The following is a 16,402-nucleotide window of genomic DNA, read 5'->3' on the forward strand; positions in this document are numbered from 1 at the left end:
TTGTTTCGCGCAAGCACTTTATCCTTAATAGTTCAGCTGCAGTCTGCAGTGGTGTGGTTGGAGTGAGCCAGGGGTCGTACTCAATTTCAGAAATAAAATGAAGGAGTTTTGAAGGAATAAAATGAGATTTTGATGGAATGCTAATGAGCTATTATTTAATGATGACAGGCTCTTTCAAAACATTTGACCCCCTTCCTACTTTGTCACTAAGTGTCACACTTCCCCTAAATCCTCCTCTTGTCACATGACATATTTTTAATGAACTAATAACTGCGTAATGTCACTTTCTGTCACCGTCTCTCTTCCCCTTGTCTTTATTTCATGCACCCGTTTCCTCCTCAAGGCATGACATCACTTGTGGATGACTCTATTATACAAAAGGGTCATAACTGTGGTTTACTAAACAAATGTTTTTATAATACACTCACTTAATATAGTACATCTACTGATGTATTTTTAATATTTAAATAATAATTAGACAACCTGACTAACCTGACTGACTTTAATTGCTGACAGTGTGGTGGGAGGAAAAAAAATAATCATAAAACTGGAACACATAGCCAAGCACCATTTCAGCATGTTTACTTTACTTGCAAGCATAGAGCGCAATTTTAATTCGCTTCTTGATTATCATAACATGGAAACGTAGTAGAAAGATGCGCTAAAAAAGCATCATTTGTGACATCATAATGACCACGACTTATTTTCAAGATCGAACATTTTAAAAAATTAATTAAAAAAATAAATGTTGGGAAAATGAAAGTATTTTCTAGGTCTACGTTATTTTTTTTTGCTTTTTCTATCAATTTCAGTTACAAAAAGTATTAATTTTGACTGAAGGAAACAACCCCATTGCCACCCTTTCCCAAATCATGGCATCAATTTTGAAACAAATGTGTGATATTTTCAGACTTGTATAAAAAGAATAACACTTTTTGAACATATTTGTAGAATAAGGCTTTATTTGAAAAATATGAAATGAATATGATATTTCACAACCAATGCCATTGAAACAAATTTAAAATAGGGACTTTTACGAAAGCGCTCTTATCCATTGTAAAAAAAGGCTTAAAATTTTAAAATTGAAAAAGATAAACAACAAACATAATGAAAGCATGTCAAAACTAAATTCAACTATAATAAAATATAAAACCTAATTTATATTAATCAGCAAACAATTTTTTTGCAAGATTCAGACATCAGATTGTAGAAAGATGAAAAGCAGAAATATGCACTAACAAATGGTAAAACATAAAGAAAGTATAAATACATTAAATTTTTGAAATTCATCAAACACATCTACATTACATTGTAAGAAAAACTTTGGTTCACCTCCAAAAGTAAAACAATGCCAAACTAGTTGTTACTAAACATTTTTTCGTTTTTGAAATAAGCCATATAATCAATCTGATTCCCATAATAAGCAAACTTCTGAAAAAATTTACAGAACTGAAAAAGTTTTGAAATACATAATTGAATTTGAAAATATTTACTAAAAATAACTCCTATTCAATAGCATCATATTCCACATTTGTTTGAAGTTCGACAAATAATTCATGAAACATGTAATTACCTACATACTTAACATGAATGAAAAACATAAAATTAACGGAAAAAAAGCATAAATTTGAAAAAAATATTCCTCGGGTGTATTTTGGGGTTCCAAGTTCTTTTGACTGCCAAGTAGTTCAAAGAAAACTGTACAGTAATAACATATAATGAATTATGGAATTTAGGAATCACGAAAAAAACTGATGAGCACAACATGATTTCTTTTAATAACAAGAGCTGAGGAAAATGCACATTATGTGCATGCACATGGTTCCGGAAATAAAATCCTTGAATTTGCTTCAGCAAAGTGCAAGTTTCTTATAAATGATACAGAAACTTTTACTGCATTGTTAAAGAGCAAAAATATGATTTTCTTCATAACAAAAAAAGTAAATGGTAAAAAGAAAGAAAATTTGCCTTTACAGTTGATTCAATTACTTATACAAGTACAAAATATTATTAACATTAAAACAAATAATGCATTTTAATGAGATCAAACTTCTTGAACTTATAAAGGTTGCGTTCGACGAACCTCCTCGGTCGACCGGTAGGTAACCGGTAACTAACCGCAGCGTTCTATGATCAACCGGTTACCGCAGCGGTTACCATTCTAAGCTGTTGATTGGTTGATTGGAGCACGTGATCATTATCTGTCACGTGATTAACTAACCGGTCGCGCTCGGTCGTGCTCGTCGAACGCAACCAAAGAGCTCAGTGAACTTTTAAAAGTGCTAAATATATTGAGAAACACTTCCTAGCTCCTTTATTAACTTATTAAAAAAGAAAAAAAAAAAAAAAATCTGAATTGTATTTTATACACTCAATTGTATTTTATGTTTCATACAAAACAGAGATGACAGCATCAAAACAGCAGGAACTTCAAAATTGCTGTTTCACTTAAAAATCTCCCCATTCACAAAAAATAAAGATTTAAAAAAGTTTTAACCATCATTTACTTTAAGCAACAATTGAGACAAAAGAAAATTTGCAAGAACAGTTGGATTATCATATTGCAAGAGAAAAAAGCAAGCATTAGCTCCCTCTTTTCAAAAGAACAGCAACCTGTTCCATTACACAATCCCACAGAAATATATTACGCATTACAAGAAGTGTGCAATTTTGAAATAAAAATCAGAAAAATAAAAGAACAGTAGAAAGCTGCCTGATGATTCTTTTAGCTTGGAAATCAAAAATTTAAAATCTTATCTAAATTCTTGAACATAGTTTGAAGTGTAAATGTCCACTAAGTGATAAATATTTGCGTCAATCTCTGTAAATTGTAACATAGCATCAAGAAACTAATTGACATTCATATAGTTAGGTAATCTTGTCCTTTAACATTATAGGCACTTAGCAATATAATGTTTCATTTATCTCTGATTGGTCAGTTCAAGTCAAAGATATTTTAACCAAAACTATCCTAAAAACTTTAATAAATTGAAAAATAATTAACCATTCAATGAAAGGAAACCATTCCAAATGAAAATCCCCCCCCCCCCCCCCTAAATAAATAAATAAAAAACAAGCTATCAATAACATCAATTTTCACAGTACTAATTTGCTTAAGGCTTACTAAAAACATTTAACAGTTCCATTAAAATGCAAAACAATTTGCCAAATAAGTATACTGAGTAAATAATAAAGATAAAAAGTTTCATAACATGTAAAATTAAGAAAAACAGGTGAAAAATGCCGGCGGGGGGAAACTTTTTTTTTTTGCTAAGTGGAAAATCAACGAACTGACAAGCAATATGCTACGACTGAAAGCACCGGCAAAATTGTTTGGTTCTTGGATGTTGCAAAAAAAAAAAAAAAAAATCAGCAAGATACTTTGATTTATTTCAGTACTGCCACCAAGGAAATGACTGAAGAACTACAATATCACATACTACATGAATATCAACAGCTCTGTGAAGACAGACACACAATTTTTTACACAAGGATCAAACTGTTACTTTTCAAGTCCCCCGAACAGTCGAAGAGGGCTAATGCTACTTTCCAAATTTTAAAAACCGATTTGAGATTTTAAAAATTAGCATCCATTCAATGTAAGTCTAAAAACCTTTCCAGACTTTCATGCACCATTCCTTCGTACGGTACATTGTAAGATCGAACGGCCCGAGCACAGAGACACTGTAAGTTTATGTATTGCAATGGGTACAGATCAGAGATGGGTGCATTTTGGATCAAATGGAGAGGCGTCATCCTGTGTATATTGCTCAGATCGAGATGAGCGCCGCGACTCAAGAGAGTTTTGAAGAGATTCATGGGGCAGGGCTTTATGGAGGCAATCAAATGTAGTGCTGTGTTGCCATCAAAATCTACAGAGTTGGGAGACTCCCCAACTTCCAGGAGAAGTTCCGTCACGGCTTGAGAAGGGAAACGACACACCGTATGACGGACTGCCATGCATGGGCTCTTGGAGCATGCCAAGTGTAGAGGAGTGCAGTTATTTTTGCCCCTGGGATTCAAGTGGACAAATCGATACACAGCCTGCTTCAGTCGCAAAACTTCAACTTCGCTAAGTCCAGGAAGTAGTTGGCACAGGAGTTCCGCCATATGCATGACGATGGAAAGGGTACGATGGAAGTGGCCGCCCACATCGCTGCATTCCTGCTGCCTGCGAGAAATGTCCATCGCCTTTTCCAGTACTTGGAGACTCCTCTCGAAAATATCCAGCACGTAACAGAACGGAACAATAGGCATGTACCTTTCTCGACCTTGAGCGTTGGGCATCATGCAAGAAAATAGCTCCACGAACGAGAGGAGGATGCTTTGAGTCAGTGGACTGACAGGGTCTGACGACCTCTGTTGAACGTCTAATGCATACGTCCACAATTTAATACACTTTTCAAAACTTCCACTATTCGCATACACGGCTCCTCGGAGTCTCAGGAAATTGACTGTATGGGGATGAGTCGGACCTAGGATCCTTTCTCGGACCAGCAGAGCTTGTATTCTCAGTTCGTCCGGATCCGACCTCAGCTCTTCCAGCTGAGCGAGCGTCTTCACTTCTGTGGATTGGATGTATTCGCTGAACGGGGTCTCCGAGTCTGGCTTCAGCAGCAGAGATCTGGGATCTTCATACCTCATGTTCATCGCACGTCTCCAACATTTGAGCCCTGCAAACATGTTCCTCCTCATGTCATATCTGTAGCCCCCAGCAGTTCTAATGCGTTGATTTTATCCAGTTTTGAGCAGTTAAAATACTGGATAAAATACTCAACAACTACAGCATTGCCGCTTATTGCTGCTGACAACAGAGGTGTGGTACCACAAAGGTCAGCTTCGAACTTTGCGTTGCGGTTCATCAGCATCTTGAGTATCAACAGGCTGCCTGATTCTGCGCAATCATGCAGTGCCGTACTGCCTTTTACTGTTCTCTTATTCACATCGGCACCACAGTCCAGTAGATATTTGACAATAAGGTAATGGGACTGATAGCAAGCTATCATGAGACTCGTATGACCGTGCTTATTTGCAATTTCGATGTCTGCTCCGTGTTGAATGAGGTAAGTTACAATATCGAAATGTCCATCGAAGCAAGCTGCTCGCAAAGGAGTCGAATTTGATTCTGTTGTGCAATTCACTTTCGCGCCTTGAGACACTAAAAGTTTCACTAATTTTAGATTTCCAGCAGCTGCTGCGCACCAAAGGGCAGGAGCCCCTTGAATTGTTTCCCCGTCGAATGTCACTGCTCCGACTTGATCGACAACGGCATGACAATCCATTATCAAATAATGTGCGACATCAAAATGACCATTTCGGCATGCTATTACGAGTGGGGTCGCTCCATTTGTGAGTGAACAAATTATATCTTCAATTTCACTACTAGTCTTTCCATCAAGGTATTTTTTCAATTGATCTAAATCTCCATCTGCCGCAGCATTATAAACAGAAGTTTTTAAATCCATTCTGCTTCTCGAGTTAGATAAAATACTATAAACTTATCACTAGCATTCAATCATAAAAAGCCGTACACATAAATAGCTAACAATGAAATTTTGTGGAAACATCATGCACTTCCACTGTTTCTACTTCACCACAATGCATAACATGGTTGCCAGATAAAACATTGGGCTCAAGGAGTAATAAAAAAATGGAACTACGGCAACCAACGGTCCACTTTTTGTGGTGGCAGTTCCTCTTTCTTAGAGTCCCTAAAATTTGCTTGTGGTAACAGCCCATTTCATTATTTTTTTTATTAAAGGAAAGTCAATCCTGAGTGCGGGTAAAAGCAGCGGTTGAATGGGCGCAGGTAGAATAGGGACATGGGCGCCCATATGCAAAATTTAAAGTGGAAGGGGGGGGGGGGACTCAAATTTATTCCCCGTATTTTAGCAGAATATTTTCAGTACAGAATAGAGTTACGAAAATTTGACATTTTCAATGACTTATTCTTGCCTTACCCCAAATGGGCGCCTATGGCTAGGGACTCTGGGCTCTGAGGTAGGTCGTTAAATTATACGTGATGTCAAATCTTAATCAAAAATGTTAACATCTGCTTTAGCGCTGCGAGGGGAGGCGATTATGGATCTAGTTTTCTGTGACGTAGGAAGTTCTGTTCGGGGGGGGGGGGGGTAGGGGATCATATTGGAGATAGTGATCATAACAGCATTAGGTTTTTGGATTGAATTTGAAGTTGAAAGTTGAAAATTTTATGCTTGTGCCCATTTTCAGAAATAATGATTTTGTTGCACTTGAAGGAAACTGGTCCGAGTGGAGATAGGCTCCAGTATTGTAAGGATGATGTAAAAGTTATGGGGATTGTAGAAAATGAAGAACAGGTAAAACAGCTTCAAGAGGATTTAGATCATATTACTAAGTGGGCGGATAAATGGGGTATGGCTGTTAATGCAGGGAAATGTCAAGAGCTACACTTAGGTCATAGAAATAAGCGTACGAGTTATCGCTTACAGGGTTCAATCATTAGTCAGGCAGAAAATATTATTGATCTGAGTATCTTAATAAATCAGGACTTCAAGTTTAGTCAACAGTTCGTGCAGCATATTGCAAGTAACAAAGCCAACAGAATACTTGGGTTTATCAGACCTATTTCAAACAAATCTAAGAAGGTTCTTCTGCCTTATGTATAGGAGTTTAGTAAGACCCCATTTGGAGTATACTGTGCAGTTTTGGTCGCCTTTCTGAGGAAAGATATTTGTGTATTGGAAAGGGTTCAAAGAAGGGTAACTAGACTAGTAAGGGGACTTTCAGATTTAGATTATGATACCAGACTTAATAGGCTTAATATGTATAGCCTGGAGCAAAGGAGAGTCAGAGAGGACATGATTCAATTATTTAAATTTATCAAAATGAAAGATTTTAATGGATTAAATTTTTGCACGGAAAGCAGGACGAGGGGTCATTGTTTGAGGCTATTCAAATCTCAGGCTAACCTGGAAATAAGGAAAAACTACTGGGCAATTCCACGAAAATGTCAACCTGAGCACCAAAATTTTAATATTAACAAAACTATAAGTATTGTATATCATTTAAAAGCTTGAAATATATATTTTTAAAGTGTACCAAATTAAATTTTAATTTATAATTTTTCGTATTGAAACTAAGCTGTAACAGATGTCTATGTCCTTTCCGGATTTTTTTAGGGAAAATTTGGTCTGTAGTAATCAACCTTTTTCCTAAAAAAATTCTAACTAAAAGAAAAAAAAATTAGTGTATTTTGTTGTAGTCATAATATAGTTTTGTACTGGAAGTTTATACTAAAAAATATCTTTATAGTGTTTTGTTGAGAAACAATCTTAAAATCAGTTTATGAACGCCAGTCAGTTATGATAAAAAATCCACTTTTTCCCCTTGGGATGAAAATTATTGGTGGAAATCTGGAAATATTCTAAAATACATATTCTCTGCCTATATTCGCAACTCCAACGAACTGTAGGGGGCACTGAAGTCACTGTCTAATGGCGGAATTGAAAACTAAAACAAACGCACATGGTAACGAAGAAAATGCTAAAAGTGTTGTGATTTTTGTTCGTACGTATGATTTTTTCGCTTTATTCTTTTAAAATTAATTTTCAAAGTCTTGTGGATATCCTGGCCCACGTAGAAAGAAATGAGAATTCAAGAAGCATTACTAAACGTCAAAGATTAATGCAAACTACGTAGTTCGTAGTTCTAAGCAGCTATTTCCATGATGTTGAATTCGATATTTATCAATTCTTGATGAAACTAAATAATAATTGTGGCCTGACAAGAACAACAATTAATGCTAGAAAATTTAATATGACATTACAAATTATTATCGAAAGAAGATGATACTTCTTTGCTTTGTTTTGGCTAGCGCTTATTGTTTTCCATTTGTAGCTGAGTTATTTCTCTCGAATTCCCGAATCGGTTAATTTAAAAATTTTCTGTTTCGATTTTTCTAATTTCTGAGTTACGATTTAATTGTGTCATGTTATGCAAATCATCAGCAAAATTCTCATGGATATATGGTGGTAGTTTTCTTTTCAGTTGATTGACCATTATTTCTTTTCACTTATCGAATTCTGTAATCTTACTACCATTTTATTCCACTCATGATAAAAATTAAAAATGGTTTAACTAAAAACGCGAAATCTCGCCAAGGCTACTTTGCTCGCACAATACCAAAATTATAACCCTAAACAAATTTGGCGAAACCTTTCAGCTGCGAATAAAAGGAATAAAGTAAATTCTTTCTAGGTTAAACATTTTTCATTTTGTTCTACGATAATAAATCCAAGAAAATATTTTGCATACTGTCCATTCCAACTAAATACTGCTGTAAAATATGATTAGTTAAATTAATTTAAGATTAAAAAAAACTCATATTCTTACAAATTCATACAAAACAATAAAAAATTTTACCTGGTATAACGTTATCCATTTTTGTTAATCCAGAGTTTTCTTGTTTACGCGTCCACCATTTAATACTTTTTTGAAAGAAGTAAGGAAAACTAACATTATTTTGAGAAGCTCGAGAATACTCTTGGGGGACGAATTAATTTCTGTAGCTGAAAGCAAACTAAGACATATCGATTGCGTTAATAAATACTCAGAACAAACTGCCTGTGTTTACGTCAACAGACACACATGGAACTAAAACGTGGCAATGTTTTAGTTCCATCGGCAGTTTTGTAAATCACCGCAAGGTAGCGTATTCGAGCGCTGGAGTTCCGAATTAGGAGTATTTGAATGCTGAATACGTAGAATTGGAAGTTTGCAACCGGAACACCGGAAATTCCTCGGTAAACTGACACACTCTTTGATATGATAACTGACTGACATTCTGTTTTAACTTTAAAATGACTGCAATGTATTTATTTTAAGGGGGTCCGGGACACAAAAATCGTCAAATTTTGCAATTTTTTTTTTTTTAATCATGTGAAAAATTACTCCGTTTTTTTCTGCTTAAGAGGACGTTTGAATCTTGTTTCTATCTTAAATAGAACGAAAGATATAATTATTTTTGTTGCATGCATCTAACTAATGTGTACTTAATTTTAAAACTTTAAACGCGTTTTTATGCATGATGCAATTTTTCCGTATTTCTTGCATTCAAAATCTTATAAGTCAGGAACCGATAAAGATCAAGTAATGAAACTTGGAGCATATCTTTTTCAAGCAGTTTACTTTAAATTTTATTCGGCAAATTTGAAAAAAAAAAAAAAAAAAAAAAAAACCGTTTACTGCAAAAATTATGATTTTTTTTAAAAAAAAGTATCTTCGAATTTTTCTTTAAATAATTTTTATTAAATCAATATTTTTAAAATCGCCGAATAAAAATTAAAGCTTAGATATTTGTGCGTAATTTATTTAAAAAAAAATTGAAAATTGATCAAGAATATTTTGAGTTATAGCAATTTAAAGCAACCCCATTTAAAAAAATAATTAAATTTAAATAAAAAATTTTTTTTCATATTTATGTTATGATTTTGCTTATTAAATACATGGTGAATCAGTGAAAAAAATTTCAAAACTCTAAAGTATATAATAAAAACATTTTCAAAATGTGTCCCGATCTCCCTTTGAGAACAGAACTATTTTATTTTTAGCCTTTTTAGTAATGTCAAAGAACCCAACTCTTTTAGTTTTTAAGAATGACAACATATTTTATTGATTTTGTTCATTATTGATTCTCACATAATTTAGTAATACTTGGGCCTAAATTTCGAAAATAATTGCCAAAAATTTTGGAAAATTTCGAAATTTTGAACATTTGCATTAGTGTATTTAGAAAATTTCAGAAATGTCAGTCGGTTACCAAGCCGTTCTAATTACTGTAACTCTTTATTGTAGCAATATTTTCCAATGCAAATGCCATAGGCCGAAAGTTTATTCATTGTTCTTTGGTCCTGGTCTGACTTTAATAAAAATTCCTCTTACTTTTAGAAAAATCTCTTATTGAATCAGTATTACTTTTCACACAGGTTGCATTCATGTCAGTCAGTTACCATGCTTTTAACAATTTTTCTAAAATCACCCAATATGTATTTTGGAAATTCAATTATACCATGAAATTCAGCTTAAAAAGTAAAATAAGCGAGGTGAAAATATATTTTTGAAAATTAATATTTTATGGTTTATTTTAAAAGTTATTATAAAATACTTATCGTTTTGCTGTGTGAATGTCAGTCAGTTATCCGTGGAATTGCCCTACTACTTTAGTTGGGTAGTAGAACCTTGGAACAGCTTACCGGAAGAGGTGATAATGAGCAAAAGGGGTAGAATAACTTTAAGAGGGCCATTGATCTTCATTGGGGACTAATAAATTGAATAGGCCCAGCCTAGCTGGGCCAAGAGCCAGTTGCTGGTCGTCACATTTGTATTTGTATAATAGCAATAAGTAATTTTTTAAGCTTCATTGACAAGATATGCCTCTAAAGAAATAAAAAATGCACAAAAAATGTAACAAATAAACACTAACTATAACCTATTTTTTTCTTATGGTTTTACACTCCTTCAGTGTTTTCTGTTACTGTAAGTTTTGTTTCTTTGCAATGGTAGTGCTTGCGTAGAAAAGCCCCTTTTACGTGATTTTATTCGCAAATTCTACATAAGGCTAGCATATCAAAACTGAAATTTGCTTAAAAAATGTTTTGAAGGAATGAACTAATCTCCCTAAATTTTTTTAAAGGGCTTGATTTTTCGGTCTTGAACTAACTTTTAAAAGACTGTGTCATCATAATTCATAAAATATGAAACTGAGAAACTGTCCAGAAAAAAATATGTTAGGAGAAACTAAAGTCTCTGGTTAATAGCGTGGTAAACCGACCAGTGAAAGAAAAAATAAGCTCAATTTCATTAATTTATAGCATCGTTAAAAACTGTAGTATTTAGTACATGAAGGTAAAAACAAATTAATTGATGGATGGTATTAAAAAAAATGGTTTACAAAAAATAAAATAAAAGTAAAACTTTAAGACAGATGTCTCTGTGTGGATGTTCTGAACTTGAAGTTTGTTAAACTCTGTGTGAGGAGAGTAAAATCTCTCGCCTATTCGGGTCCTGAGCATGGTCTCAGCACATCCCCACAGAAGAATTTGAGTATGATTCAGGGCCTAATTAGGAATTACAGGACAAGAGGAGGCTACTTTGAGGCTCTCTCCAAGGCGTACTACAAACAAAGGCAGTATACTTTGTAGTCCTTTGTTTATCCTCTGAACATTCTCAGTAAAAAACAAGGTAATAGAACAGACAACTTCCAAGCAAAGGTTATTCCGAATTTAGGGACACTACGGGGACTTTCCAAGATGTACTAAGAACAACGGCAGGATCTTTCGTCGTGCTCGGATAATCCGAAGAATGCTCCTGTTCATTTGTAGGACGGTTTAGAAATTCATTAAAATTTCTTAAATTATTGAAATTTTTACTCAACAAAAGTAAAATGAAACTAAATTCCAAGTGCATGGCTGGTTGTTTTACTTATAATAAGATGAATCTATGCAAACTTGATTAATTTGCAAATGTCTCATAATGCAAATAAACTAAGTATATGCAGGTTTTAGTTATAACTGCAACAACAGAACAACCAGCCACGATTGGAATTTTTAGCATTTTACTTGAGTCAGCATTTTTTCTCGTTCATTTGTAAAGTTTGCAAACATTGCACTTATGTAAAAACACAACCAATCATGTAATCAGAAAAAGTTTGAGGCCTTTAGAAATAAGCACAACACTACTTTATCTACACATACCACTTTAATGCCACATCAGTAAAAAGTATACATCTGATTAAAATCCAACAGAAGAAAAATCACAAAGTGATGGTAACAATAAAATATTTCACTGGCTAAGAGTAAATCAGTTTTTATTTCTTGTAAATTTCTCCGTAGGATTAGTCTTTTACACAACATAAAGCGTGGTCCCTGTCACGCAATACACATCTGAATATAGTTAAAGTGTTATAACAACACCCATTAATATTTACAAGCGTTGCTTAGAACGCAACGCCATGCTACGAGCTCTGGAGTCAGGTACACGCTTCAGAGGCCGACAAAGGCTTGTAAGCATATAATCTTCTGTGGGCTAAAGGGAAAATAGTTTCTGTAAGCTGCAGAACAAGAATCGGAGATATACATCGATTGTTCGTCAGTGCACCAAAATTCACTCACCCAAGGTTTTTTTCTTCCAAAGTACAGTGAAAAACGCTTAACATGAAACATAGTTAACCAAGATATTTATTTTTTTATCATTACGTGATGCATGCACATTTGGAGCTGGCAATTCAATTGAGTTGATATCCCGGTTAGACTTATGCTTGCAGACCCATAAGCAGGGCATGGTTAGCGCATGGTACTACAGGTCTGTACACCAGATTAGGGTAGAGTTTTTTTTCTTCCTTCCTTGTTTTGGAAACTACTACTTTGAAAACGTAGAGATTTTTTAGTGAGAGTGGCATTAAAATTTACAAGCCAGGACATGGGAATCCTTGATCGGGCCCTGCCGACATGTCAAACATTTATACGTAAGTTTGCACTAATTTCACAACAAATTCAAACTTTTCGAGTAGTCATGCCTCTACTAGAGACAAAAAAAACTGCGAGTTAATTTTGGTTGATCCGTTAACAAACATTTTTTCAAATTAAGTGATATTTTGCGGTTTAAAAAAACGAATAAAAAACAAAAACATGAATTTAGATAATATTTTGTTGGGATAGTGGTATTATTTTAAATAAACCAATTATGCATGTTTAAAGTTTTTCACTGTATCGACAAAGGAATGTAAACACACGAAAAGCATGTTAAATAACAGGCAAGTGAAATACCAAGCTAAATTTGGTACGCCAAGAAAATAGAGGACAACTTTTTCAGCAGGAAGAGTACTCCACTGATCTGCATATGGTAGTATACATACTATAACGTATATATTTATAAAGTACTTTAAGTAAAAGAAAATATTTTTGTTATTTTAAGAGCTTTCTATCAAACCAAAAAGAAAAAAAAGAGACTTCAAATCTCTTTTGTTCACAAAATAAAAAATAGGCCGCCAATTAAGATTTAAATCGAGTTCGTCAATCACACAAACTCCAACAATGGGGTGTTATTTTTGAAATTTTCTTCATCAATATATAAACAAGAGCAAATTACTTTATTTGCACTGAAATTATGTAATATTTTCTGATTCAAGAATACCTTTGAAACGTTTTACGAAAAATCAGTAATTCTGAAAACTACCTATTTGCTTACTATAAGTTGAAGTTCAGTTTCCTCCCATTTTTATTTCAGATTGCAAATTGCTTATGTATTTAACAACCCCAGAAACTTTGGCAGAGTTCTTCAAAATGGCTCAATGTGTGTTTATTTTTTAATCTTGTGGAAAGCCCTTTTTAATAAGGATGCACATTTCTTCAGATGAAAACTTACTTTAAGTTTCTACAAACATTGTGAAACCAACTAATATCAGTTTAAATGCTGTACACACAGAGCTATTGCACATTGGTCAATACCAATGTGCCTTTATTGCTGGGAATTGAATCAAAACTAAACCCTCCAGCAGAATGCCCCAGTTTTTGAATATAGCTTTTTAGGTCCAGTCCAATATTTTGGGTTACCATTAATGTAAGCTATTAGAAGTATAGAAACAAACAGTTTATTGCATTACACAAAATTATTGCATTAGAAAGAAATTTATGTCACAAACTTTGAAGGAAGTTACAGTCAAATTTGGTTGTAACTTCATTGAAAAAAGTTTTAAAGTCTTCATAGGTATATTAAGTTAGATCATGGCCACTAAAACAAGAAAACTAGTTTTTACACTTGTTTTCTCAGATTAGAAAAACATAAAATCTAAAATAAATCTCACACTATAAAGAGATTTCATGCTGTGGTCACCTGAAGATTTCTATTAAAATATTTTGGATTTATAAAACTTATGGATTGTCCATAATTTACTTTCAAACTAAAAGCTAATTAATTCAACCAGCAACTTGCTCAAACAAATTTCAGATTGTACATTTTTATGACATTGACAACCATATTACAATGCAATAAACTAAACATTAGTTATATATCTTCAATTTTTGAGACAGGGGCATAACAATCTTTCTGGGGAAGGATTGTTCAAAAAACAGTCATCATTGCCTTTTAAATTTAATATTTTTTGTTCTCATGCAAATGTATGATTGCATTGCCTGACAACTGGAGTTCTAAGGGGGAGGGGAATGGCGATGGAAAAACAATTTGGTTGTGCCCCTGTTTGCAGTACCACTAACGATAAAAATTAATTAAAAAATAATTACAACAATTTGTTCTGCCAATTCAAACTTTGAATTTTCAATAAAACAATATTGCTTTACTGAAAATGATGTTAAAGGAATACAAATGACAAAAAATAACTGCAAAGTCAGGATTCAGGAAATGCATAATTCCAAGTAGTACAAAATATAGAGATGAGGAGACTTTTCTAAAAAAAAAAAAAAAAAAACAGAACGTAGTTTTGATATGAATTGGTTTCCAAAAATGAATTTAGCAACATTTTTTATCACCAGTCATTCAATATCTAGTATTTAAAGCAAACATTAAATATGCAAAAACCTTTCAAAAACCAACAGAATAAATAGGACACCATTACATTTATGAGTTTTCAAACACTATTACTAACACACTTATTTTTTGAGAATAATTTTGTTATTAATGGAATTGATCAATTATTACTAATTTTAGAATACTTTATTAAAAAAATTGAATTTAATAATTACTACGGTAGGAAATACATTTCATCGGCAATTATTAGAAATTTTAAAGTGTTATTTTGTAAAGGTTTAGTGAAAGACCAAAAGCAATAAAATTCAATTTTGAATGGCAAAGTAACAATTTTAGTTTTTTATATATAAATTTATAAGGTCTAGTTCAATTTCATACGTAATAAACCAAGATTTGATTGCCTGAATAAATGTTAAAGACATTCTTTGAGTTATTATAAACATTAAGAAATTTACAAAATGCATGAATGAAATTTTTAAATCTTCATTAAGAAAACAAAACTGAAGAATTCAGCTGCATACTAAAAAAAAATAACTGTGATTGAAAATATACGATTTTCCAGGGAAGCCTTAAATTTCCACCTTGAATTTTAATTAAAACCTCTGTAAATGAAACATTGAATTATCACAGTCGAGGTTTTAATCGATCAACAAAAGAAATTGGGCAAAAATATTTTACACAAGCTTGACAAGAAAGTATCATTGTTAATAAATCAGAACTTACGGAGAAAAACAAAATCAGCACACAAATAATTGAAAATTAAAATTTCAAATTTAAAAAAAGGAAAACAAATTCTAACTGACAGATCGGATTTCCTTAACAGTTCTTTTAAATAATTTACTTTTTGAATAGGTACCTGAATTAAAAACTTGCAAAATTAATTGAAAAATTAAAAAAAACAATTATAATAATTTTAAAAAATCAAGAATTAAAAAAAAAAAAAAAAAACAGTACACCTATAAAAGAAATCTGCAAAAATTTCAAAAAAGAAAAAAAAATAGCTTGACATTTATTAAAATGCATAAAATCCGTCCCACTTCCAAAAATTTTGCTTCAAAAAATACAGCAAATGATTACGCAAGTATATTAAATTTTAAATACTGTATTCAGCAAGTACAGAGAAGTTTTTACAATACAATGAATAACGACAGTAGTCATGAATCAACCTCGTGTTTTTCATTAGTATTTTTTCTTTATTAATTGCAGATTTTAATAACATTTTAAGATGTTTCAATATTTTAACTGACAAAACGCATAAAAAATAAAATTTTAAACCAAACATTGTTTTGAAAAATGAAAGAACGTGCCGACACCGGGAAATCTTTCGCAGGGAAATATCCAAATACAAAATAACAATGAAACAAAACTTTTACAAAAACCAAACAAGAGAAAAGTTTTCTCTATCTCTTTCTCTTATATATATAAATCTAGACAAATGCTGCTTTGATCGATAATTTTCTTTAATAAAAATGAACACATGTAAATCAAATATATACAAAGTGAATAAATGGAAACATTGCTCAAATGATATTTTCACCGAAAAATTATCACAGACATCCTCTTATTTAGGAGTGTAATAAAATAGTTACATTTAACACAAAAATAAAAAAGAACATATACTGCCACTGAGACGAATCCGATTCACAACTCCGGGGATGGGAGCTCCGAGATTGGCGATTTGTTACACATGAAAAAAAAAAGTGAAGCAGTTTTTTATTTCTTCTAGAGTACTTTGCTTTTTGAATTAAATTAACATGAACAATCTTTCCAGAATGAGTGCCACTAAAAATGTTTCCTCAAACAGAGACAGTCTTTTTCCACGGTTTTTCGACGGGCAGTTCAATGTCAATGGATAGATTTCCTTCTGTTGCAGAGACCCCAA

The 16,402-nt window shown here is 32.8% G+C and overlaps 1 protein-coding gene across 1 annotated transcript; it reads right to left on the reverse strand.

Annotated features, from left to right (window-relative positions):
• Positions 1-3,594: 3,594 nt before the first annotated feature.
• LOC129233697 (protein fem-1 homolog C-like) lies at positions 3,595-5,465 on the reverse strand. Its single transcript, XM_054867674.1, is given in 2 exon segments — positions 3,595-4,703; positions 4,706-5,465. Coding segments are annotated over 2 exon segments (1,869 nt in total).
• Positions 5,466-16,402: the final 10,937 nt, after the last annotated feature.

This window comes from Uloborus diversus, unplaced genomic scaffold (genome assembly GCF_026930045.1).
Source record: "Uloborus diversus isolate 005 unplaced genomic scaffold, Udiv.v.3.1 scaffold_635, whole genome shotgun sequence".
Classification (NCBI taxonomy): Eukaryota; Metazoa; Arthropoda; class Arachnida; order Araneae; family Uloboridae; genus Uloborus; species Uloborus diversus.